Genomic DNA, 23,044 nt, shown 5'->3' on the forward strand with positions numbered 1-23,044 from the left:
TCAAGAAGCCAAAAACATCTTGCTTGTTTCCTTTGAGCGAATCACAGAAGGCCTTGCCTTCGTTCTTCCTCTTTCCCCCTCCCCCTTTTCTTTCACAGTACCTTTCCCCAGGTCTTCGCCTCACGATGAAGGCATCCCTGTTCGCCTCCGTGGTGGCCTTCGCCGCCACCGCAGTGGCTACCATGACGGCCGCAGATCTCAAGATCGCAGACACGCCGAGACTCGGTGGGCTCCGGCCGCGAGCCCACTCCGGAGACCAAATCCACAACGGTACCTTTGACCAGCTGCTCGACCACACGCAGCCGTGGAGGGGCACCTTCAAGCAGCGGTACTGGTGGAACGCCGAGCACTGGGGCGGGCCGGGCTACCCTGTCTTCCTGATAAACGGCGGCGAGTCCGACGCCGCAGGCTTCACGGGCTACCTGGAGAACGGGACGGTGACGGGGCTCTACGCCGAGACGTACAAGGGCGCGGTCATCCTCATCGAACGTGAGTCGCGACCTACCTGCGTCTAGCGATGAAGAGCATAACTAATTTCATGACAGACCGATATTATGGGGAATCGTGGCCGTACAAGACCTCAACGGCAGACACGCTGCAGTTGCTGGAAGTGCCGCAGGCCATCTACGACAACATCTACTTCGCCGAGACGGCGACGTTGCCGTTTGACCGGGGGACGACGGACAAGGGCGCCAACGCGGACAAGTCGCCGTGGGTGCTGATCGGGGGCAGCTACGCGGGCGCGCTCGCGGCGTGGACGTCAGTCATCGCACCGGGCACCTTTGCGGCGTACCACGCCAGCTCGGCCGTGGTGCAGGCCATCGAGGACTTTTGGCAGTTCTTCACGCCCATCGAGCAGGCGCTGCCGCGCAACTGCTCGGCCGACATCAAGCTCGTCATCAAGGAGGTCGACGCCGTGCTGGACCGGGGCTCGGACGCGGAGATCTTGGCCATGAAGGAGGAGTTCGGGCTCGAGACGCTCGAGGACCACGGCGACTTTGCGTACTACCTGCAGAAGCCCGTCATCGCGTGGACCGACAGCGAGAAGGCCGTGCTAGACTTTTGCGACTGGATTGAGACGAGCACGACCAACGGGCAGGTCGCCGCGGGCTGCGAGCAATCTGGGGTCGGGCTCGAGGCGGCGTGGGCCGGGTACACGTCGTGGATGCACCGGCGGTACAACGAGACGTGCGAGGCGGAGGAGGCATGCGACCTGTACGGCGACGCGGTCGGGTACAACAGGCCGACGGACCTGGAATGGGGCCGCAGCTGGGTGTGGCAGCTTTGCAACGAGCCGCTGGGGTGGTGGCACACGGGGCCGCCCAAATCGGACGGCACGGGCATCGTGTCGTCGCACGTGCGGCTGGAGCACCGGCAGCGGCAGTGCGACCTCCGGTTCCCGCAGTCGTTCGGCCACCGGCCGGCCGTGTCGGAGGGGTTCACGGTGGCCATGTTCAACGAGTGGACGGGCGGGTGGAACGCGACGTTCGACAAGGTGCTCTTCTGCGACGGCGAGTTCGACCCGTGGCGCTCGGCGACGATGAGCTCCGACTACCGACCGGGAGGGCCGTCGCTGAGCACGGAGGCGGCGCCGCGGCTCGTGGTCAAGGGGGGCAACCACGTGCCGGACTTTCAGCTGAGTGAGAAGAACGCCGAGGTGGTGTCCCAGGAGGTGGCCATCATAGGCCGGTGGATCGAGGCGTGGAAGCCCAATAAGGGGGCGGCGTACTGAGGGTTGCCTATATGTGTTTGCTTTTTGCATTGGACGGCGTTTTGGAGGGGGGAGTTGGCTTTTGGGTGCCACGGATTCATGGTGATTTTCTGAGGGGTCGGACGACAGTAGTAGATGATACGATGTATAGACGGCATTAACATACATACATACCACACTGCGCAGGCCTATTCTGGAGATTGCTTTGATTGCTTCTTTGAGAGCACGATGAACACGGCCTGGTTCTGCTCGGAGTTGGGAGGCGGCCGGCCACGTATCTGAGGTCATGACCGTCCATATCTACCCGTGCCTGGACACAATTAGACCTGGGACAGCTAGCTTTCTTATCTGTCCTCCAGCTCTGACTGTGACAAAGGGAAACAAACGCTCGAATCGGCGTCCTCCACCACACACACGCACCCTTGCGCCATGATCTTCACCAGGACAGCGACTGATAAGCTTATCAAGTCGAGAAGATCAACCCCAGCTTCGGGAGCGAGGGAGGGCCCCTGGGGTCACGTCACGTCACGTCACGTCACGTCACGTCACGGGAGCCCGGGCATCTGTGGCCTCTTATGCAAGGAACAAGTGATCGAATCAGCCCGGGCTTGTCCAAAACTGGGAGATTGAGCAGATTGCCGAGCATCGTCAATCTGGCCGTCGACCGAAGTCTGAAGACGGGGCTGGAACCTTGCTGCTGCTGCTGCTGCTGTTGCTCTTAGCTGATCCTGACCGAGGCTCACCGAGACTCACTTTGATACACCAAACGCATGACCTAGCTACGCCACCTGCTTACCAACAAAGCCTCACTCCTCCCCTTTCCTGCCGGCCGACCAGGATTCTTCGGGTAGTGTGAATGCTCTGTACAGATATAATACAGAGGGAGAATGCACCGAATCCTCCATGAGCTGTTTCAAGAATAAGAAAAAGACGGGGGGGGGGAATTGGAATGGAAGAGACAAGAAGTGTGAAAGAGCGCGAGGAATTCCCCGGGCCCGTCGACTTGGAAGCAACGCTGCAATGTACTTTGTACCTTGCACCACCATGCGTTATGTGTGTTTCTCCCCCTACGGAATACAAGTTAACGCATGTCCATCCATGGCAAACGCATAAATCACGCTTTTTCGGCCGCAGCATGGCATTGTCGCAAAACCCAGGAATCCGGGCTCAACACGCGCCCATCGTGGGCAACTCAATTGGATCGGGCCTTACCCCGCCCCTCCCCTCCCCTTTCGATTGAATCTTTCTGTTACCGGGCTCACCATCGGATATGCTCTATGAGTGACTCGTGGGTGTGAGTGGTAATGTACTTTTTGAATGGTTGTGGAAATATACATCGTGCCCCCCCCCCGCGGTCAGGAGAGGAATGACGTCGACATAGCCTCACCGGCCACGACACCATGACCCGTCGAGTCGGGAGGATTGGTCATCGGGTGGGCTGAGGTTTCTCACATTGACACAGTCCGCGGCTCACACAGTCGTAGTCGTGCACTATATTGGGTCATAGATGCCCCTCCCTCCCCCCTCTCCCCCTCTCCTGCTGCTCAGCTTGCTTGGCTGCCTTCCCCGCAAGCTTCAGCGCAAGCCTCAGGGGTGGGTTTTTTTTTATGATCATTATTATTCCCTTTGCGGCTGGCCAGGGCTGGCCGGGGGTGGGTTGCAACCATTGCAATGCGCCGATACAGATGGCCAGACCAGCGGGCATCTGGTGGTTACTTAGTGACCGCACACTCTGAATTCTGCAGAGAGACGGACGGCCAGACAGAGCTCAGCGCTCTCCGCAACCAGCTACAAGGAGCTATGGCAAGCTACCTACCTACCTTACTTAATGTGCGTGTCTCATGCTTCAGGTACCTCGATACATGAGATACACACACTCTCATGTAAGAAGTTGCGTCTTTTTGCTGTGGCATGACTTGCACGACTACCTAGGTACGGTACAGAGTACAAGAAGTACAATATTATGCTTGTTGCCCTGGCCCTGAATATCCATGCATCGCTTGTTCCCAGCTCCGACGTACGTGCGGGAAACTCTGTAAAATCTGCTCCCCAAGCTTACACTTTTACACTCTCTCCCCCCCGCCCGCCATAGGGCGCAGAAACGGCCGCTGCCAACATTCCCCGAGCTCCTTGGTGACAGCAGGTCAACCACAGCCATTTCAAATCCGGTGATCCGCGTCAAGCTCCAACAATAGTAGCGTAGTGCTCCCCCCTCTCCCCCACCCCGCCGCGGCGTGGGATACATCTCGAATGACGTCCGCTGATTTGCTCCCGACCCAATCCTCTCCCACTCTTGTGTCCGGGATGAGGCCGTCACACTCCTCTTCCATCTGCACGTTATGACAAAAGGAATCGTTCTGAAATCGGTACAAGGCCCCACGGATCCTGGCTACCTCTAGGCTACTTTCCGACCCATCTCACGTCTGGTGGCTGTCTCACCTGATCCCATCTCTGATGACCGGTACCCATTTGGTATACATTAATTCCCGTCCTGCCCTGCCAGATATCCCCAAAGTCCATCTTCGGCACTCTTTCATCGGGTCACTCCCTGGCACTGTACTGTCTGTACATGCGGTACTTTGGGTAAGAAAGGGCGTCTGACAACCCACTCTGGGGGGCATCACCCGCTTGACACGATACGCGTCTCTGAACACAGCTGCCGCCCTATGTACACTACGGCTAGCATGGGAAAATGCCGACGTCCATGTATCGCCGTCTGCTTGCCGGCGCCTCCGCCGAGTCTGGGAGGACCCAGGTAACTTTCTCGCCGTGGCTATAAGCTGTAGGTACCCGTCCGTTCTTTGTCGTCCCCGAGCTCAAGCACACACAACCAGTTGCTTTGCACATGCTACTTTCCATCTTGACCAAAGAGCATATTTGCCTTTTTTTTTTTTTTGTCCCAAAATCTCTTGTACCCGGCTCAGCATTCAGACTCGCAAAAGCGTGTGTTCTTCACCCCTCGCAAATCACTCTTCCCTCCGTCCCCCTCCTCCTTTCCTCAAGTAGTAGGTACCGATATCACCATGGGCTCTATTGCTGTCTCTCAGGACGAGCTCCCTCATGCTCACGCCGGCCTCCGGGCCGCCAAGCAACGGGCAGCAGCAGCAGCCGCTCAGCCCGCCGCCGCTGCCGGTGGTCTCGACATCATCGACGTGCGGCGTGTTGCGGTTGAAACAAACTTGAAAGACGACATCATCTCCATGTGGAACCCCACAAACGGACCCCGGAGGCTGCCGACCCTGCTCCTCTACAACGAACGGGGCCTGCAGTTGTTCGAGGATGTGAGTGCGTCCGGGGGAGCTCTGTCTCTCTGTGCCTCGTCTCGTCTCTCCATCTCACCACCTCAGCCGCATCTTGCGTCATCCACACTAACGAACCCCTTCTCCAGATCACATATCTGGACGAGTACTACCTCACCAACAATGAGATCGAGGTTCTCGAGAAGAATTCGAGAGAGATTGCTCAGAACATCGCATCCGGGTCCATGGTCATTGAGTTAGGGAGTGGGTTCGTGATTTTTCCCCCTCCCCCCCCCCCCCCCCCCCACCCCTTGCTGACTGGCGAACTGGCCTGGGAACGGTTTTCTGACTTTTTCTTCCTTTTCTTGTTCTTTTCGTAAAGAAACCTCCGTAAAGTCTGTTTGTTGCTGCAAGCCTTTGAAGACGCCGGCAAGACCATCGACTACTACGCCCTGGACCTCTCCCGGGAGGAGCTGGAGCGCACGTTGGCACAAGTGCCTAAGTTCCGTCACGTCCGCTGCCACGGCCTGCTCGGGACCTACGACGATGGCCGGGAGTGGCTGAAGAAGCCCGCCAACCTGGCCCGCGCCAAGTGCATCTTGAGCCTGGGGTCGAGCATCGGTTCGTCGACATCGTCATGGGAAGACCAGGTCTAGTCAGACTTTTTTTTTTTGACGAGTTTTGCGCAGGAAACTTTGAACGCGACGATGCCGCTGGCTTTTTGAAATACTTTAGCGATGTTCTCACTCAGTCGGACAAGCTGTTGATCGGTCTGGACGGCTGCAGCGACCCGTCCAAGGTCTAGTAAGTGCCGGGTTCGTCACTGATGTATCGTTGAACCCTGCTAATACAATCTCCAGTCATGCCTACAATGGTATTCGCTCTTACATATGACGCTCAATGGACTGGTCCTGCTAACACGTACAACTTCAGACAAGAAAGGAATCACCCACGCGTAAAGAAACCTTTCTTCGTTTGCCAGTCCCCTCTACTTCTTTCAACTAACATCCCGATAGGTTCATCTTGAACGGTCTCGCCAATGCCAACGAGATTCTCGGCGAAGAGGCCTTCAAGCTCAGCGACTGGGAAGTCATCGGCGAGTACGTCTACGACGAAGAAGGCGGTCGTCATCAAGCCTTCTACTCGCCCGTTCGCGACACATATGTTATGGGAACCCTCGTGAAGCAGCACGAGCGCATCCAGGTTGAGCAGAGCCTGAAGTACTCCCAGCTGGGCGCCGAGAACTTGTGGAACATGGCAGGCCTGATCGAGACCAACTGCTGGGCCAAGGGCAACGAGCATGGTAAGTCGACGCTTGGTTTTTCTTGTTTCGTCTTTCGTGCACAACCTCAAGTAATCGGAGCCGAGGGTGGCTACACCCCCTCTTTCACGCGGGAACGAGTCCTGCACCCCAATAAGCCTCCCCCACGTTTGGCCACCGACCTGGAGCCAATGACCGAAAGAGCTGGAGTGCGGTCTCCTGATCGTAAGATTTCGGACGCGACTGGTCCCAGTGGAATCAGATGACGACGGGGGTTTCAATCCTATATTTTCCTGGGGAGCCACTTACACTACCGTTGGCCTTCCGACCTTAATGTACTCAAAGCTGACCCCGGAAATAGGACTGCACATGATTACCAAGAGGAAGATGCCTTTTAGCCTGCTTCCGGACCTCTACGCCTCCTCGTCGTGTCCGACTCTGGACGACTGGTCTGCGTTGTGGGCGGCATGGGACGCGGTCACGCAGAAGATGCTCCCGAGGGAGGAGTTGCTGGACCAACCCATCAAGCTTCGCAACGCCTGCATTTTTTACCTAGGCCACATTCCGGGCTTCCTAGACATCCAATTGACGAAGACGACCAAGAAGCCTCCGACCGAGCCGGCCTACTTCCAGCCCATGTTCGAGAGAGGCATCGACCCGGACGTCGACAACCCCGAGAAGTGCCACTCCCACTCGGAAATCCCCGATGAGTGGCCCCCCGTCGAGCAGATCCTCGAGTACCAGCAGCGGGTGCGTTCGAGGCTCCGGGACCAGTACAGGAGCGGCGTCGACAGGATTCCCAGGGCCGTCGCCCAGGGGATCTGGGTGGGCTTCGAGCATGAGATCATGCACATGGAGACGCTGCTCTACATGATGCTCCAGAGTGACAAGACCCTCCCGCCGCCCGACGTCCAGCGACCCGACTTTAAGCGTTTGGCCAACAAGGCCCGCCAGGCGCGGGTGGCCAACGAATGGCACGACGTTCCCGCCCAGTCCATCACCCTGGGGATGAACGAGCCTGAGCTCGACGCTGGCATCGACGGTTACTTTGGATGGTCAGTTTTCTTAAGTACCGTTTGTGGTTGAATCCTTTACTGACACGAGCTCAGGGACAACGAGAGACCGGCGAGAAAGGCGAATGTTCACGCCTTCCAGGCCAAGGGTCGACCTATCACCAACGAGGAGGTGAGCACTGGCTCGGCTTTCTTAGGAGGTGAATGAAGCTAACGTGAGAAGTACGCGCAATACATGTTCGAGAACCACATCAACAAGGTCCCCGCGTCATGGGCTGCCGCCGAGTCAGACTTCAAGAAGACCGTCGACGCCAACGGCCAGGTGTACCTGACGAATGGTCAAACGAATGGCCACACGAATGGTCATACCAACGGCCACACTAACGGCCACACCAACGGCAATCTCAATGGACACACGGACGGCATGGCTAACGGTCATCTCAACGGCGGCCATCACCACGGAGTCAACGACCTTCCCGACTCGTTCCTCGACGGCATCGCCGTCCGCACGGTCCACGGCCTGGTGCCCCTCAAGTACGCGCTGGACTGGCCCATCTTCGCGTCTTACGACGAGCTCTCGGGCTGCGCGGCGTGGATGGGCGGGCGCGTGCCGACGTTCGAAGAGGCCCGCAGCATCTACACCTACGTCCACAACACCAAGAGGATGGAGGCCGAGCGCACTCTCGGGAGGACGGTCCCGGCCGTCAACGGGTGAGTACCGGTCAATGTGTGCTTGTGTCGCACCTTGAGGCTAACGCAGATGAAAAAAACACAGACACCTGTCGAATGACGGGGTCGAGGAGACGCCCCCAAAGCCCGGGTCCCTCGAGGCCAGCGAGGCTCGTTCGGAGCTCTTCGTGGACCTCGACGGTGCCAATGTCGGATTTCAGCATTGGCACCCCGTCCCCGTGACGGCCGACGGTGGCCGCCTCGCGGGGCAGGGCGAGTTCGGCGGCGTCTGGGAGTGGACCAGCTCGCCCCTCGCCCGGCACGAGGGCTTCGAGCCCATGCCGCTGTACCCCCAGTACACATGTAAGACGCCCTCCTCTCTCCATTGTAAATCGTCAGGCAGCCTTTCTTCGTCGGCTGACAATGCGACTACAGCCGACTTCTTCGACGGCAAGCACAACATCGTCCTCGGGGGGTCTTGGGCGACGCACCCCCGCATCGCCGGACGACGTTCGTTGTAAGTACTCCTATCCCTTTACTATTATTATTTTTTTAGACTTGCAGAAACACTCCCACCCCCCGCCTTCTTCGTCCACAAATACTAATGGAAAGTCCAGCGTGAACTGGTACCAGCGCAACTACCCCTTTGCCTGGTGCGGAGCCAGGCTCGTGAGGGACGCCAACTAGAGCGAACCGCGCTCGATGGAGAAACGACGTCGTGTTTTATAAGTGCTGTATTGTTGTTTTCAAGCTGCTGTATAGTGTTTGGTGCCTTGGCTTATTTTTTTCATTTTTTAAATGGACTTGTAATCTCTTCGGTTTTTTTGGGTTGTTTTCCTTGCTTTTCTCCCTACTCACCCCCCCCCTTCCTCAGCAGGTGTACTTTTGTTTCAACACCTAGGTTCCAGGCCGCCGTCCAGGGCCAATGACTCAACTTCGTTGTGCCGAGAAGGTCTTCCGCTGTTCTGTGACGATCCGTAGTCCTTTCCTTTTTTTTTTCTTTTTTCTTCTTTCTTCTTTTTTTCCTTCTTTTTCTGCTTCCTACCAAAAGCAGTTCTTCGTTGGATGGCACGTATGGGGTGGGTTTCATGCCGAGTGATGACGGGGAACCACTCTTGCTCGTCGGATTCATTTTCATGATTGTCTTGCGTGTTCCGTCCGCGTTTGACTCGCTCACGTTCTTTATGCCCAACCGGGCGTGTATGTGTGTGTGTGTCTCTGTCTCCATGTATCACCATCACCACCTTCTTTTAAAAAAAATTTCAAAAATCTCTCGCTCTCCGATCAACTCTTGATGACGTTGTTTCCTCTTCTTCTCCGGGACGCCTCCCCCCGCCAAGTCTGCGTTTGTCCCGGAAGATTTCCCAGCGCCTCGGTATAAGGAATCTGTCCATCCAAAACCTGGCTTACCCCCCCCCCCCCCCCTCTCTCTCTCTCTTTTCCAATCTCACCGGGCGAAATCCGCAATGCAGGTCATGCAGCGCGTCAGTTCCCATGTGCAGTGATGACGTCAAGACGCGGGTGGGGGCTTCTAGCGCTTTTTTCGGGGGTATTTTCTAGGCTGTAGGGGTCAAGTCGAGTACAAAAAGATACATCTCATGTAGAATACCTGTCATAGAGGAGAATACAAAGGGGGGGCGGGGGCGGGGTGAGGTACACAGTCTAGCACTACTTTGTGGACTGCTCCTGTTCTCCTGCGGAAGTTGTTCTGGTTCCTGGTGTCATAGTGACGCCGCGATGGTTCGGCAGAGGAAGTAATGGATGATTTAACATAGGTATCTGGGAATGTATTCGACTGGGCAACGTCGCCGACAAAAGGTACCTCGCTGTACACATGCCCCCATTGGGCCGGCCGACAAGTGCCTGACGGATAGGATACCTCGCTCACAACCGCCCGCCTGTCTGAACCTCGGACCGTCCGGAGCCAAAGCGTCGTGCGCGCGCGTTCCCGACCGCCGAGCCGGGATTTCTCCGGAGATTTCGGCTACCCCACAACCTCGCCAAAAGCCGGTTTTCACGATTTTTCACGTCCGGGCCCGCAATACGGCCGGCCTTCGCTCCGAGCCTGCCCGGGGCCCCACCGCATCCGCTGAAAAAGCACTGGATGGACTTCCCACCTTTCCTTCCCCCACGGCTTCAATCATCTTCATATGGAAGTCGCATTCCGATTGCAACCAAGGCGTTTCGTTTCACATGACCACTCAACCGTTCAGACTGCCGTAGATGTCGAGGAGCTGTTCGAAGACGTAGCTGGGCAGCTTGACGCCGTTTTCCGTCACGAGGTTTGAGATAAATTCGGGGGGCTGTGGAGGGAACACTCGTGTCAGCTGACGTGCACAAAACATTCAACGCTACCCAGAAGCACAATGAGACTCACAGTGTAATCCACGGCGTCCTCGGGCTGCACGCTCGCGCCGTCCGTCCGGAAGTCCAACACATGCTGCTTGAAGCCCAGGTCGCGCTGGTCTAGAGGGACCTTGCGCACGAACTTGTGGGACTCGGCGGCGACGTAGAAGGGAAGACCGGCCTGCTTGGCCAGCTTGGCGATCTGGTAGGTGCCCATGCGCGAGATGATGCCACCATTCTGGGTGACGGCCTCGGCGCCGACGAAGACCATGTGGACCTGTCGCAGCAGGCCTAGGACGTGGGCGACGGCGGGCTCGGCGATCTCGGCAACGGGAATGCCCTTATCGCGGAGCTCCCGAACGACGCGGTCCGACTCGGCCGGGCGGTGCTCGTCACGCACGTAGACGACCTTGAAGCGCACGCCGCCGGCGCCGAACTGGTCGGCGGCGCGGAACAGCAGGGTGGAGACGGCGCGCGAGGCGCCGTGGGTGAGGACGACCTTGCCGTCGCGGACGAAGCGCCAGCCGGCGTCGGCGATGCGGTCGCGTGCAGCGATGGCACGCGAGGCGAAGAGACGACCGTTGCGGAGGAGGTGGGTGCGGACGGCGTCGAAGGACTGGTGCGGGTTCGCGGTGGCGGCGCTGGCGAACGGGGCTCCCTCCTGCTGCTTAAGCGAGGAGACGAGGTACTGCAGGAATAGGTCGGTTCCGGCCTGGAGGGGAACGGGGTTGTTGACGGAGGCGTGAAGCGTGTTGGAAGCGCGCTTGACAAGGTCGAGCGTCTCGTAGACGGTGGTGGTGCCCGAGGCGTTGAGGAGCGAAATGAGGGCCTCGATGGCGGCGACGGGTTTTGTCAGGTCGGGGTCTTGGAGGAGGGAGTGGTACGTCGAGACGATGCTGGATGGAGGGAGAGAGAGAGGTTAGCAAGGGGAGTGGTGCTTCAACGCGTCGGGAAGTGGTGGTGGTACTCGAATGCATCCGTCGTCTTGTTGCGGATGGGAATGTCGGAACCCTGGGCCTTTTGGCCGTCGCCTGTCGCTGTAGGACCGTATGGTCAGCCTATGATTTGGAGCATTGTGTGCGAATACATTGTGGGAGTCGTGCGGTAGAGTGGAGGAGAGCGTACGTGTGAGGTCGCCGGTGGCCATGGTGATGTCGAGGAGGGTTGAGAGGGAGAGAGAGGGAGGAAGAGTTCGAGAGGTGGCACGCAAGGTCACTTGTGATGCGCCGGTGGAGGTGAAGCGAAGCTATCCGGAGACCTGGCAGGGCAGCAGTCGCGGAATACGTGTGGGGGTCGAAGACGCCGATGCGATGGAGCGCAATGCTGTTGTCGCGATGTGATGGCGTGGGGGCGGTCTTTGGTGTTGAAGCACTGGGAAATAAATTTGGAAGGGGTCAGGACCAGTGACTCAATTCCTACACTGACTGGCCGCCAGGAATGGAGCTTACCGCAGAACAGGGATTGGCATTCGATCGCTGGCGGTTGTGGTTTGGCGGGGTAGTCCTGCTAATCTTATCGCAGCTGTCCATCCGTTGCACAGGCACGATACGGGACTACCGATGGCTGCACGTCATTCTGCCCAGAGGCCAAGTATCCATCTATCTGTCCTGCTCCCCTCCTCCTTCTCCTCCCTCCCCTCCCCTCCCCTCCCTCAAAATAGCGGTCTCGTTCCAGGTCTCGCTCCCTTGCACCACCGCCCTGTACTCTGTATCATTATCTAAGACATTCCACTACCGACAGCGGGGTTCCCCCTCCACTCGAAACGCTGACACCACCACCAAAACCCAGCTAGTCGAGCTCCCGTCCTTGTAAGCCTTCATACCGTTCCCCGTCCCCCCTCCGCTCTTAACCCCTCCTGGACCCAAAGCAAAAGCAATTCACTCATAGCATCCCCTTCGCCATGAAGATTCTTCCTCTACTTTTCCACCACCGACAACAACTCCGTCGAAGCTCTCCGTCACGCCCTCCCGCGTCCACCTGACACCCCCGCACCTCCTCCCCCTTCCCGCAACCACGAAAACGAAGACACGACACGACACGACACGACATAAACGGCGGCACCTTCGCAATGGAGCAAACCGATCCCACAACCGGCGCGCCCCTCCCCGCCGACGCGATCCAGCGTATCCTCTTCATCGCTTCGGGCGCCCATGTCTACAACATCCCGCCCCTGACCTCCAACAAGGGCTACACCGCCGCCGGCTGGACCGAACGCCAGATCTTCACCGCCCGCCTCCGGGTCCTTGAGACCGCCTGGGAAACCCCCGCCGCCGCCGCCCCGGTCCCTGTCGGCGTCGGCAGCGCCGTCGTCCCCGTCGCCCCCGGCGCCCCCGCCGGCCTCGCCACCAAGGAGAACCACATCAAGGTCGACATCGTCCTCGAGGACCCCTCCAACGGCCAGCTCTTCGCCGCCGCCCCCTACACGTCCATCTCCGCCGTCGAGCCCGTCCTTGACTCGTCCCGCTTCTTCGCCATCCGCGTCATGGACGGCCAGGGTCGTCGCGCCGTCCTCGGCCTAGGTTTCGAGGAGCGCAGCGAGGCCTTCGACTTTGGCGTCGCCCTGCAGGAGGCCCAGAAGAGCCTTGGCTTGCTCGACGCCACCCACGCCAAGCAGGCCGCCGAAAACACTAAGCGCGCTGAGGAGGAGCGGAACAAGGACTACAGCCTCAAGGAGGGCGAGACCATCACCATCAACTTTGCCGGCTCCAAGATCGGCCGCCGGTCGAGGCCCGATGCCGACACCAACGGCGCCAGCGCCGGCGCTGCGGCTTCGGGCGCCGCATTGCAGGCCTTCTCGCTGCCACCGCCGCCGAGCGCGCCCAGGAGCAGCAACAGTGGCGGCGGCAGCAGCTTCCTGCCTCCGCCGCCCAGCGCATCCGCCGTTCGCGAGCAGAAGCGGGAGAAGAGGAAATCGGCGCAGGACCTGGGATTCGACGACGGCCAGTTTGGCGAGTTTGCGTAGGACTTCTCTCTGTACAGTTCGAGAAGAAGATCCCAATCCCCTCCCTCGGCACGTCACTTCCATCAGGTTGCGAGCAGTGGCCGAATCAAGAAAAGGAGCAGTCAAGAGAGTGATGCAAGGAGTTCCAAGGACCGTTTGTTTCGTGACTAAAAGTACAAGATTCCCTACGCCGTTTGCTGCGGTTTACCGTACATGAGCCTACCCAATGGACATGATATTGAAGAAGAAAGATGAACATCCCCTGGACAGACCGTGTTTTCCCAGTTCCTCTGGTCGCTTTTCTAGAATCTGCGGGGCTCGCCTGTGTTCACTTGTGGGCCACCGGACTTCTCGGACCCTGGCCAAAAACACTTTAACGATGGGAGACTCATTCTCCTGTTGGGCCGGCGGGGACTGATCTCATTGAAGAAAGGCTGATGATTCCCGTCTACGTTGCCGTACTGAAGCGATGTCTGGGGTCTGTACTCGAACCGTAAGCCGCGGTTTGCCAGCTCATCTGCGCGATTGCCGACGACCCCATTGCCCTCTGGCCAAGACTCGTACGGCGAACCATCTTGCGAAGCCTGCACCAGAGACTCGCAGCAGGGCGTCATGGCCTCCCACGTGCCGTAGGATGAATGGCAGCCCATGGGGAAGAACATGGGCGAGGCGGCGTTCAATGGCGTCGGTATCATGGACGCTACGTCCGAGGGCGTCGTCTCGTAGGCGGTACCGGGCGAGTCTGTGGACCACCAGGAGCGCCGTCGCTCGTAGAGTTCGCTCTGAACCTGCACCCACGTCTCCCGGCTCTGGAGCGCCACGTAGATGTCGCCGAGCCTGAGGAGAATAGTCTTCTTCTGCGCCGCTGCCTCCATGATCTTGCTCTTCAGCAAGGCAGTCTTCTTCCGCGACCGGCGTCGCTCGTCGGATGGCAACCCGTTGTCGATCTTCTCCTGCAGAATGGATAGCCTCCTCATGAGGCTCACTTCCTTATCACCCTGGGTCTCAAGTGAAGCCGTCAGATAGGCCTTCTCAGTGTACAGTTGCTCGAACGAGTTTGGAGACATAAAGGCCGACCACCCAGGCTGCTGCTGCTGCTGCTGCTGCTTGGTGTTTGTGCTCATGCTGCTCCTCGGACTCGTGCATCCTAGACTCAATGTCGGCCTGAGAGGCGACGGCGTTAATATGGGGTAGGAAACGTCGGATTCATTATAGTAAGTTCGAAGCGAAGGCCGGTTCGGTGACGAACCCTCAGGGGAGGCGCTCATCGTATCGTGCCTGGTGGCGGCCGAAGGGACGAAAACTGGGGCTTCGACGTACTTGTTCATGGCGAAAAGCAGTAGGAATCATGGATTGTTATTGTCAAGATACCCAAGGGGAAATCTGGCTCTTGCGAGCCAGATATATATACAGAGGCCGCAGGCTCGATCGAACCTCCACTGTATCCCTCACCGGCAGGATCTAGATACGAGCAGTGTAGAACTCCGAGGTTGCTTTGCTGTAGCTTCTACACATGTAAGACCGAAAAGCTTTGATCAAAAACGATCAAATAAAGATGCAGAGATCAAGGGCAATCCGATTTTAGCCTGATATGCTCCAGAAAGAGAAGGCGCCCGACAGGGGGAGCAAAAGAACTGGCATGGCAGCTGGAGCTCCAAGCTGATCGGTGCCTCTTAGACAATGAGAGGTTCGCCTTGAATGGGGCAAGCTGGAAAGACATCCGCGGTGTCCTACTTCTCCTCCTGGGTTTGCATGGTGAGACGGCACATTCATCTCCCGTCAGATCGATAACTCTCCGAGGAGTATGGAGTTGCTTAATCGTACTTCTGAACCTGAACACCAACCAGAGAATTGTGCCATGATAGAATGGTATGACATATGATACACTCGAATCGCCAACCGTAATCATACCTGCAGTTGCTGTGCACTTTGGTCGTATCGCCAGTGCAATCCGAGCGAGCCCCTTGCTTGGGAGGCTCCGCTGCTGCATCTGCAGCTGACCGTAACGTCTAGGGGTGTTCCACCAACTTGGCAAACCGCTCCCGTCCCAGATGCAGAGGTATACCACGGCTGCATGCTAACGCAAGGGACGTTATCTCAGATGTTAAAGCCGTCGTGTCTGGGAGGATCGCAGAAGCGCCACAGACCAGCTGCCTCTGCGGCCCTACGCACCGACGAAACCTCGTCTCCTGACACTGCCCTATTGATCTCGTTGTACCGCACCGCGCCCTGGTCTTCGGTGTCGTCCTTTGTGCGCCTCTTGGGCTTGCCGACATGAGCATCCGGATGGTATTGCTCCATGATGTTGACGAAGCAGTCCCTGGAGACCTCCTCAGCCAGGAACTTCATGATCCGTTGGCCTTCTGCTTCTTTTCCGGGCATTACCAGGTGCCGCACAAGGAGGCCCTTTTTGGCGATGCCGTCCCCGGTAAAGCACAGGTCGCCGACCTGTTTGTGCATCGCCTTGATGCTCTCGCGTGCGGTGGCTGCATAGTCATCCGCCTTCAGAAGGCGCTTGGAAGTGGCCGCCTCCCATACCTTGAAGTCGGGGAGGTAAATATCCACCAAGCCATCGAGCAGTTCAAGGGAAGCCAGCGAGTCAAAGCTGGAAGTGTTGTAGATGATTGGAACCCTCAGGCCTAGCTCCTTCGCATGTAGGATACTGAGCACAACCTGGGGAACAACGTGTTCCGGGGTGATGAGGTTGATGTTATGGACGCGGCCGACTTGCTGCAGCTTGATGTACCATTCGCCCAGCTCCTCAGGCGTCAGGTCCTGGCCGTTGCGCTGATGGGCGATATCATGGTTCTGGCAGAAGACGCAGCGGAGGTTGCAGCCCGAGAAGAATACGGCGCCGCTGCCATTGTGTCCCTGGATGCATGGTTCTGGGGTCTTGGTCAGTGTGGCCGCCCTTGCAGAAATTCCGAGATGGAATGCTGTGTGGTTGGACACGATGAAGGGGGAGGATGCTTCAGACCTTCACCGAAATGCGGCGCAATCACATTGACCTTCGTGTTGTCGCCAACCAGGCACATTCCAGTCTTTTCAAAGCGGTTGACCCCGCATAGCCGCGGACATAGATTGCAGTTGGAAAGATGAGCGTAGGCCTTGGATCGCTTCTTGGATTCATCGATGGAAGACAATGTCATGTACCTAGGCATGTAGTCCTCAAGGAGGAACGGGGGCGCGAGGTGGAGTAAGCGACGAGAGTTTCCCATGGCCGGATTACGGCGGAAGAGCTCATGTCGTCGTACAAAGGCTCGTCCCAGTGTTTTCACGTTCATTGTGCAATGCAATCATCGCAAGCCGAGATGAAGTTGATGGAAACAGCTATCGCGTCACAGGATGACGACAGGGAGGAGGAAGAGGAAGAGGAGGAGGATGATGAGGAGAGGTCGTATTACCTAAGATGCCACACCATTGGCTGAAGAGACCGGTGTGGGTCTACGTTCCTTCCCTACCTACCTAGGTAGGTAAGGTAAGGCAGGTCGGTAGGCATCTGCGTTTGACAGGGAAGGTGCCACTTTGTGCCTCTTTCTTCTTCCAAAGGTACCTTACTTTACCTTACCTCAGGTTCCGACCTCTGGACTCAGTCTTGTCCTACTTGACTTCGTACCGCCAACACGACTTTCTCAACTGAATTGCTGAAATCCCCTCGGATCATGCGGTTTCGGTAATCGCTGGAGGTCTCTTGGCAACTGTCTCCAAGGTCGCCGGGTTGCATTCAGTTTAGACATGCTGAAGGCCGGGGATTACCGATCCGGTTGCATGGCATTGCTAACAGCAGAGTTACACTTTATTAATATTACCTACCTTCGGACGATTCCTCTCACAGGGGCTAAGTGTGGTCCGAGCGGATGCTTGCCAGGAAGGTCAGCTTTGCCTTGCAACGACACCCCTGTATCTATGATCTATTCCGGGACAAAAGTCCATGAAGGATCAAAACCACAAAAATCTCCGATTCTGTCGTAACACCCTTTTTACCACCGTAGCAACATTGAATGCCAGCAAGATAATTCGTCTGTTCTGCAAGTAATCAGACAGTAAAACTTTGCCGATTCCCAGTTCTCATCCAGTACCGAAGTAGAAAGCTCTCCTGTACTTATGACGTATAAAGCCGAGTCAATATGTGGTGAAGGATGCCAGTGTTGAGAGTAAGCAACTGTAACCTCGAGGTAAATGAGCCAATCACGCGGGAACGGTGTGATGCCGGAATCAGGTTCGACTCTTTGGTTGACTTGTTTCGAAACATATTGCTATGGATGTGAAAACGATAATACAGCCTGGTGTGTCGGCAAACCTCCCCTCTGATATCATCTCACACCACTCCTCTTGAAAGAAGCATCTAGGGCTTCCTGACTTGGGAGGAACCGGCCAAGAAACCGTTGGGCTTAAGATGAAATTGGAAGCAGATCTGTGCAATAACATACGCTCAGGGTGAGCTGTAGGCTCTTCCCTCGTCCGGTTCTCTCACTTTACTTTTGATCAACTTGGCAGCTTTGTTGTGACCCCACCGGTTCACTCGCTGCAACCCTCGCCCTTATTCACCATTAGGTTTTTCTTACCTTCACTCTTCTATATACCCCCTTGGGAAAGGTTTCTTTTGTTTCATGCAAACGCACTTTCTTTGGCGACTTTCTTTGACATGGATTCCACGTTGGTTTTCTTTTGTTTCGTTTCCCTCGTGCTCCTCCCTTTCTCGAGCGCCCTCCACATCACCAGCCAGACTATCGACAACTTTCTACTTGCTGAGTATGATTATGTCGTGGTCGGAGGTGGCATCTCAGGACTGGTCGTGGCGAACCGACTGAGCGAAGACTCGAACAGTACCGACCCCCTCTTGCGCCGTCTTATTCTGGGCTTGCTAACTGTATATAGGGACCGTCCTCGTAATCGAGTCGGGTGAACTGTAAGTTGGCCATCCAAAGATCTTTCAGATCTTCGAGGCCTATTACTGACTCTTCTAGTGACGGGCGTGAGAGCAATATTGTGGCCCCCGGCTACATCGGCCTCCCGTACCCTTCGCCCTATGGCCAGAGCGTGGTGACTGCCCCTCAGAACTTTCTCGATGGCAAGACGCGCAGTATAAATCAAGGCAAAGGCATTGGCGGTGGCTCAGTGGTCAATGGAATGTGCTGGACCAGAGGCGCGGCTGCCGACTTCGACGCCTGGGAAGAACTGGGTAATCCGGGCTGGGGATGGAAAGGCCTTCTTCCCTACTTCAAGAAGGTAAACAGTGCCCTCGCGAATGACCAAGAAGAGGGTTGTTAATGAACCATGATAAAGGTCGAGAACTACACCGTCAATGTGGACGAGAATCTGCGAAACCGCCTCAACATTCACCCGAACATGCTGTTTCACGGAACCCAAGGACCGATTAATGTTGCCTACCCGCGTCACTTCTACGACTCATCCGGTAAGTAGCCTATCTCTCCACTCCCTTAAAAACTGAACTCTCGAACCGACTATTGCAGATCATGTTCTCCAAGGGTTTTCGGAGATCGGTCTCCGTCTGTCAGGCGACCTTAACACGGGTGACCTGACGGGCGCTATGATCGTTCCGTCAAGCATGTCTCCTACCAACCAGACTCGCTCTGATGCGCGAACTGGATATTTTGACTCGGCCATCTCCCGCTCGAACTTGCACGTTGTAACCGGGCAGACCGCTACGCGACTGATTGTGGGCTTGCCTGGCTCGTTGGCCGAAGACGACCGGCGCCGTATCATCGGAGTTGATGTGAGCCAACATCCTACCTAGCCTGTCGGTTTCTCAACTAGGCAACTGACAAGGCTGCTACGGTCTCATAGTTCTCATCAGGACCCTCCGGGATCAACAAGACGGTGACGAGTAACAGAGAGGTCATTCTCGCCGCCGGCGGCATCCAGTCCCCGACGCTGCTTCAAGTCTCCGGCATCGGCCCCAGACAAGTCCTGGAATCCTTGAACATCTCCGTGCAGATCGACCTGCCCGGCGTTGGAAATAACTTTCAGGATCATCCTATGGCTCACTTCCCATTTGATTGTGAGCATAAAACTACGTTCTTGGAACCACAAGACGTCCAGCTAACCCCTGGCCCAGACTCGAACTCATCCCTTTTCACTTCTCGTGACCTCACGGGCGACGCTTTCGGAGACGCGCTTAACACTTTCCTTACCAACCATTCTGGTACGTACGAATTGTGAAACAAGAAAAGACAGTGGAACAAGCAGCTCACTTTCTCAGGCCCCTTGACGGCGCCCTTGATCAACACCGTCGCCTTCCCAAGCCTGCTTTGGCACGGAGACGAAGGCGAGGCCCTTCAAAACACCACAAGCCAGTCCTCCTTCGAATTCATCCCCCTCGACACCCCGCCGACAGTGAAAGCCGGCTACGCCGCGCAGAAGCGCCTAGTCTTATCCCACCTCGCCCGCGCCGACGTCGGCGCTTACGAGCTCCTCACCACCTCCTGGGGCCAGGTCTCCGTCGCCGCGCAGAAGCCCCTGTCGCGCGGCACCGTCCGGCCGTCCTCCACTTCCGTCTTCGACGGGCCGCTGCTCGACCCGCGGTATTGCGCTGACCCGTTCGATTGCAAGATCATCCGGCTCGGCCTGCAGACGACGCGGCGACTCATGCAGACCGAGGCGATGAGGCCGCTGCTTCCCGTCACTGACGCACGGTTCGAGGGGGACGACGAGGGGAAGCTGATGACGGCGCTGAAGCCGCTCGTCGGCACCGAGTACCACCCCAGCGGGACGACGAGCATGATGCCGCGGGAGTTGGGCGGCGTCGTGGACGCGGGGCTGACGGTGTACGGGACGTGTAACCTGCGGGTCGTCGACGCGGGGGTCATGCCCTTGATCCCGGGTGCGCATATCCAGGCTGCGGTTTATGCCGTGGCTGAAAAGGTATGTCCTCGTCGGATGGTGATTATGAGTGGCCAAGAAGCTTGCTAACAACACTATTGACAGGCAGCCGACATCATCAAGGATACAACGAGCAGCCCGGAGGCCTGCCCTCTCGGTGTTCCAAAGTGGCCCCCCGTTCAGGGTGCTGTCTGATAGCTCGAGCGATGGCGTATTCGGGCAGTAGTACGGAAGGAAGAAGAAGTAGAAGAGTTAGTTGCTCAATGATAATAATAATGCTCTCCTGATCGCCTTGACTGAGTATTGATGTTGCACTTGGTGAGCCACCCATCCACCGGTTTTATGTCTCTTTCTCTTCATTTGATTTCTCTACTGTCTCGGGATCCGAGGGGCTGTGGATGATTCCAAACATTAGATGCCTCAGGGTGGTGACTCGGTAGTTGGAGGGACAGAATCTGAGATATAAGTAGGAACAGTCGAAGTCACACAGTGAACAACTGTGATCATCTTATACGCTAGCTTCTCCGGCACCGAAGGGGGCCAAATTGATGAGATAGGATGACCAGCGAGGAAACTGCCGAGCAAAAAATAATAAGTGCATGAATGCAGTTGCCAGAATAGTTGGCATTCCTCATGGGCTGCTCGCAAGTGGTATCGTACAGTCGTTGCAAAGTCAATCATTCCATAACAATCTCAGGCGTTGTCTTCAACCCATTGCTCGACCCTCTCGATGAGGTCGGTTTTCTTCCCCGTCGTGCTCTGTCCTCTCGCAGCCAGGATGTCCTTCAGATCCGCCACCAACATCTTACTCAAGCCGCCGCCATCGATGGCCGCCTTGAGCTGTGCCGTGGTCAGCCCCTGCCCGGACACCTTCGCGCTCCTCGGCGCCGCCTTCACCCTCTTGGCAGGCCTCTCGTCATCGTCGTCGTCCATATCACGCTTAATGGCAGCCTTTGCCAACGCGTTCTTGGTTTCGGCCTGCAGGACCTCTGCCCACTCATCCAAGTACCCGCCTGCGCGCTTGCTGATGGCTTTGTACTTTGGCTCCGTGAGGTCTTCCGCCTTCTCCGGGTACTCCTCCTCGAGGGCCAAGACCTGAAGGATCTTGTAGTGCCACTGCAGTGAGGGGTTGGGGTACTTCTTGGGGTTGAACATGGCCTTTGGTAGCTGCAACTGCTGGACGATGACGCGCATGCGGTCGATAAGCTCGTTGGAGCTGACGACAAGGTTGCTGGGCGGCTCAGGACCCTCGCGGAGGTCGTCGGCAAAGGGCAGCGGATAGAGCCAAAGACCGGCTGGGAGGTAGGGAGTTCCTGAGTCATCTTCCGACTTTTCGTGGGAGGGAATGATGGCGACGAGGATTGGACTCGCGTTGGCGCGAGTGATGGCCCAGGCAATGCCGACCTTTTTGTCCTTGAGAAGCTTCTGCCACAGGGCGCTGAATACGCGGGTCGAACCGACGTAATCCTCCTCCGAGGGAAAGATAAAGGTGGACTTCTTAACGCAGGCCCAGAAGGGGAGCATGGAGCGCGGCTTGAAGCCAATAATGCGGATGATGGGGGTGCCAAAGTCCTTGAGAGACTTCTGCTCCTCCGGGGCGAAATGGACGTATTCGCCGCCAAACTTGTAAGCCTTCTTGAACTCGGTCTTATCTACCGTGCGGACACTATCCTCGGCTATCCGGGTCGTCTCGCCAATAGCGATTTGAGGCTTCTCGCCGTCCAAGTAGATGTACGACGTTCTGGCTGGCGTCTGGCGGTGGATGACGTTGTAGCCCTTGACCGATATCCTCAGGCCAGGGGCGATCTCGAAGGGGAGGTTTGAGAACAAGGCACGTTTGGTGGTTTCCTTGGAGTTGATGTTGGATATCAGGGAATTGAGAAGGGTGAGGCCGTCCCCTGACTTTGAGCTCCGCACCTCGGAGAGGGCCTCGGCGGTTTGGTCTCGATAGATGATGTCCTATACGAATCAGCTTAGAATCCTCAAGCGATTCTGCAGCACTTACGTCATAAAATTTGCCGAGGTTGAATTTCTTGTCTTCTCTCGTGATGGGAAATAGTTCAATGACAACGCCGAGATCGTAGAGATCCTTGGCTCGAACGGCGGCTGCCGATTTGGCGTCCTTGTTATTGCCATGAGGGTTGTCATTGTCTGTGATGATGAACAGGCGCCTGCTGCCAAAATTCGCCGCCCTAGTCGTGAAGATCTGATTCGCGCAAAAGAAGACGTTGGCCATCTGGACTTCCTCCTCCGCCGGAACCAGGACCTCATCTTCATCCTCGCCTTCTTCTCCGTCGGCGCCGACTAGCGTCTTGAGCGCCTTGACGTCCTCTGCTGCGGGAATGTCGAGATCGGTGAACAAGTAGCAATGCGGATACCCCAGACCAGAACGACCACTTTCCTCTTGGAACTTGGACTTCTCAGTGCCGAAAAAAAGGATGCCCATCATGTCCCGAGGGTTCGAGATGATGCGCTGCTGCATGATGTGGTAGGCGCATTTCAAGGCCGCCTCGACGGCGCTGTCCTTATCCGCCTTCTTGGAGCCCGACGTCGGGGGGCGCTGCAGCATGGATGAGCTAACATCGATGGCAAACAGAACGGCATCTTTTTGGGCCTTGTAGTCCTGTGATGCGTCAGTTGTAAGTCAAGCGCTGCGGACAGGGACGCCCACGGTCTCGTCAAGCTCCTCCTCAGCATCTTCCTCCTCCTCCCCTTCTTTTTTGAAGTGTCCACGATCAGCCATTCTCCGAAAATTGCTCAGGAATTTGAGTGCGAAGGTGGTTTGGTTTGCGGATGATTTGGCAGCAACGAGGAAGTGTATGTCACCTTCGGGGGTTTCGTCTCCAGGCACCAACGCGCCTAGACCAGGGGGAGCTTCGCGGTATCGAGCGTACCAGGGGTGGGTGCTCCACCGAAGCTCGCGGCGCGCGACCACGTGACCGATGTCTGTTGATTACGCAAGTGCTGATTGGCCAAAGCTGTTGGAGTTAAGAGGAAACCCAGGCAGCAGCTGGTTTAGAA

The 23,044-nt window shown here is 57.0% G+C and overlaps 8 protein-coding genes across 8 annotated transcripts; 4 read left to right on the forward strand and 4 right to left on the reverse strand.

Annotated features, from left to right (window-relative positions):
• Nucleotides 1–125: 125 nt before the first annotated feature.
• Nucleotides 126–2,949, forward strand: CDEST_05415 (Putative peptidase S28, alpha/Beta hydrolase; the record flags this gene model as incomplete). The annotated part of the gene is made up of 2 exons (XM_062921574.1): nucleotides 126–489; nucleotides 546–2,949. The coding sequence occupies 2 exons, from the start codon at nucleotides 126–128 to the stop codon at nucleotides 1,730–1,732; spliced, it is 1,551 nt and encodes a 516-aa protein (XP_062777625.1). The 3' UTR covers nucleotides 1,733–2,949.
• A 1,785-nt stretch (nucleotides 2,950–4,734) lies between these two features.
• On the forward strand, nucleotides 4,735–8,580 carry CDEST_05416 (Putative sulfatase-modifying factor enzyme, C-type lectin, DinB-like domain-containing protein; the record flags this gene model as incomplete). Its single annotated transcript, XM_062921575.1, has 13 exons — nucleotides 4,735–4,992; nucleotides 5,100–5,214; nucleotides 5,365–5,571; nucleotides 5,640–5,754; nucleotides 5,811–5,824; nucleotides 5,884–5,905; nucleotides 5,967–6,253; nucleotides 6,573–7,266; nucleotides 7,321–7,396; nucleotides 7,448–7,935; nucleotides 8,000–8,256; nucleotides 8,329–8,410; nucleotides 8,511–8,580. 13 exons carry the CDS (start codon nucleotides 4,735–4,737, stop codon nucleotides 8,578–8,580), a joined length of 2,685 nt encoding a protein of 894 aa, XP_062777626.1.
• Nucleotides 8,581–9,578: 998 nt separating this feature from the next.
• On the reverse strand, nucleotides 9,579–11,662 carry CDEST_05417 (Putative nagB/RpiA transferase, translation initiation factor eIF-2B subunit alpha). The gene is made up of 4 exons (XM_062921576.1): nucleotides 11,365–11,662; nucleotides 11,207–11,276; nucleotides 10,271–11,135; nucleotides 9,579–10,196 (listed from the first exon to the last, which is right to left on the reverse strand). Exons 1-4 carry the CDS (start codon nucleotides 11,384–11,386, stop codon nucleotides 10,095–10,097), a joined length of 1,059 nt encoding a protein of 352 aa, XP_062777627.1. The 5' UTR covers nucleotides 11,387–11,662; the 3' UTR covers nucleotides 9,579–10,094.
• Nucleotides 11,663–11,973: 311 nt separating this feature from the next.
• CDEST_05418 (Putative PH-like domain superfamily, NECAP, PHear domain-containing protein) lies at nucleotides 11,974–13,261 on the forward strand. Its single transcript, XM_062921577.1, has one exon. It carries the CDS (start codon nucleotides 12,308–12,310, stop codon nucleotides 13,199–13,201), a length of 894 nt encoding a protein of 297 aa, XP_062777628.1. The 5' UTR covers nucleotides 11,974–12,307; the 3' UTR covers nucleotides 13,202–13,261.
• A 1-nt stretch (nucleotide 13,262) lies between these two features.
• Nucleotides 13,263–14,508, reverse strand: CDEST_05419 (uncharacterized protein; the record flags this gene model as incomplete). The annotated part of the gene is made up of 1 exon (XM_062921578.1): nucleotides 13,263–14,508. The coding sequence occupies one exon, from the start codon at nucleotides 14,506–14,508 to the stop codon at nucleotides 13,483–13,485; it is 1,026 nt and encodes a 341-aa protein (XP_062777629.1). The 3' UTR covers nucleotides 13,263–13,482.
• Nucleotides 14,509–14,818: 310 nt separating this feature from the next.
• On the reverse strand, nucleotides 14,819–16,502 carry CDEST_05420 (Putative aldolase-type TIM barrel, pyruvate-formate lyase-activating enzyme, predicted). The gene is made up of 2 exons (XM_062921579.1): nucleotides 16,158–16,502; nucleotides 14,819–16,065 (listed from the first exon to the last, which is right to left on the reverse strand). The coding sequence occupies exons 1-2, from the start codon at nucleotides 16,462–16,464 to the stop codon at nucleotides 15,278–15,280; spliced, it is 1,095 nt and encodes a 364-aa protein (XP_062777630.1). The 5' UTR covers nucleotides 16,465–16,502; the 3' UTR covers nucleotides 14,819–15,277.
• Nucleotides 16,503–17,825: 1,323 nt separating this feature from the next.
• On the forward strand, nucleotides 17,826–20,218 carry CDEST_05421 (Putative glucose-methanol-choline oxidoreductase, FAD/NAD(P)-binding domain superfamily; the record flags this gene model as incomplete). The annotated part of the gene is made up of 9 exons (XM_062921580.1): nucleotides 17,826–18,006; nucleotides 18,059–18,089; nucleotides 18,148–18,409; nucleotides 18,467–18,596; nucleotides 18,655–18,917; nucleotides 18,989–19,202; nucleotides 19,260–19,346; nucleotides 19,404–20,065; nucleotides 20,129–20,218. 9 exons carry the CDS (start codon nucleotides 17,826–17,828, stop codon nucleotides 20,216–20,218), a joined length of 1,920 nt encoding a protein of 639 aa, XP_062777631.1.
• CDEST_05422 (Putative SAP domain, ku70/Ku80 beta-barrel domain, SPOC-like domain superfamily protein) lies at nucleotides 20,116–22,839 on the reverse strand. Its single transcript, XM_062921581.1, has 3 exons — nucleotides 22,695–22,839; nucleotides 22,029–22,646; nucleotides 20,116–21,982 (listed from the first exon to the last, which is right to left on the reverse strand). The coding sequence occupies exons 1-3, from the start codon at nucleotides 22,764–22,766 to the stop codon at nucleotides 20,717–20,719; spliced, it is 1,956 nt and encodes a 651-aa protein (XP_062777632.1). The 5' UTR covers nucleotides 22,767–22,839; the 3' UTR covers nucleotides 20,116–20,716.
• Nucleotides 22,840–23,044: the final 205 nt, after the last annotated feature.

The sequence above is a fragment of the Colletotrichum destructivum genome, chromosome 3, assembly GCF_034447905.1.
Source record: "Colletotrichum destructivum chromosome 3, complete sequence".
NCBI classification, from domain to species: Eukaryota; Fungi; Ascomycota; class Sordariomycetes; order Glomerellales; family Glomerellaceae; genus Colletotrichum; species Colletotrichum destructivum.

What these genes read in the sequence shown, in the direction of transcription:
- CDEST_05417 (XM_062921576.1), bottom strand. Translation starts at nt 11,386, where the DNA reads ATGGCCACCGGCGACCTCACAC. An exon ending in AAGACGACGGATGCATTCGA is followed by an intron (nt 11,136 to 11,206) that starts GTACCACCACCA and finishes CCCTCCATCCAG; the next exon opens with CATCGTCTCGACGTACCACT. An exon ending in AGGACGCCGTGGATTACACT is followed by an intron (nt 10,197 to 10,270) that starts GTGAGTCTCATT and finishes TTCCCTCCACAG; the next exon opens with CCCCCCGAATTTATCTCAAA.
- CDEST_05418 (XM_062921577.1), top strand. Translation starts at nt 12,308, where the DNA reads ATGGAGCAAACCGATCCCACAACCGGCGCGCCCCTCCCCGCCGACGCG.
- CDEST_05420 (XM_062921579.1), bottom strand. Translation starts at nt 16,464, where the DNA reads ATGAACGTGAAAACACTGGGACGAGCCTTTGTACGACGACATGAGCTC. An exon ending in TGCGCCGCATTTCGGTGAAG is followed by an intron (nt 16,066 to 16,157) that starts GTCTGAAGCATC and finishes CCAAGACCCCAG; the next exon opens with AACCATGCATCCAGGGACAC.
- CDEST_05422 (XM_062921581.1), bottom strand. Translation starts at nt 22,766, where the DNA reads ATGGCTGATCGTGGACACTTCAAAAAAGAAGGGGAGGAGGAGGAAGAT. An exon ending in AGGAGGAGCTTGACGAGACC is followed by an intron (nt 22,647 to 22,694) that starts GTGGGCGTCCCT and finishes GACGCATCACAG; the next exon opens with GACTACAAGGCCCAAAAAGA. An exon ending in ACCTCGGCAAATTTTATGAC is followed by an intron (nt 21,983 to 22,028) that starts GTAAGTGCTGCA and finishes TGATTCGTATAG; the next exon opens with GACATCATCTATCGAGACCA.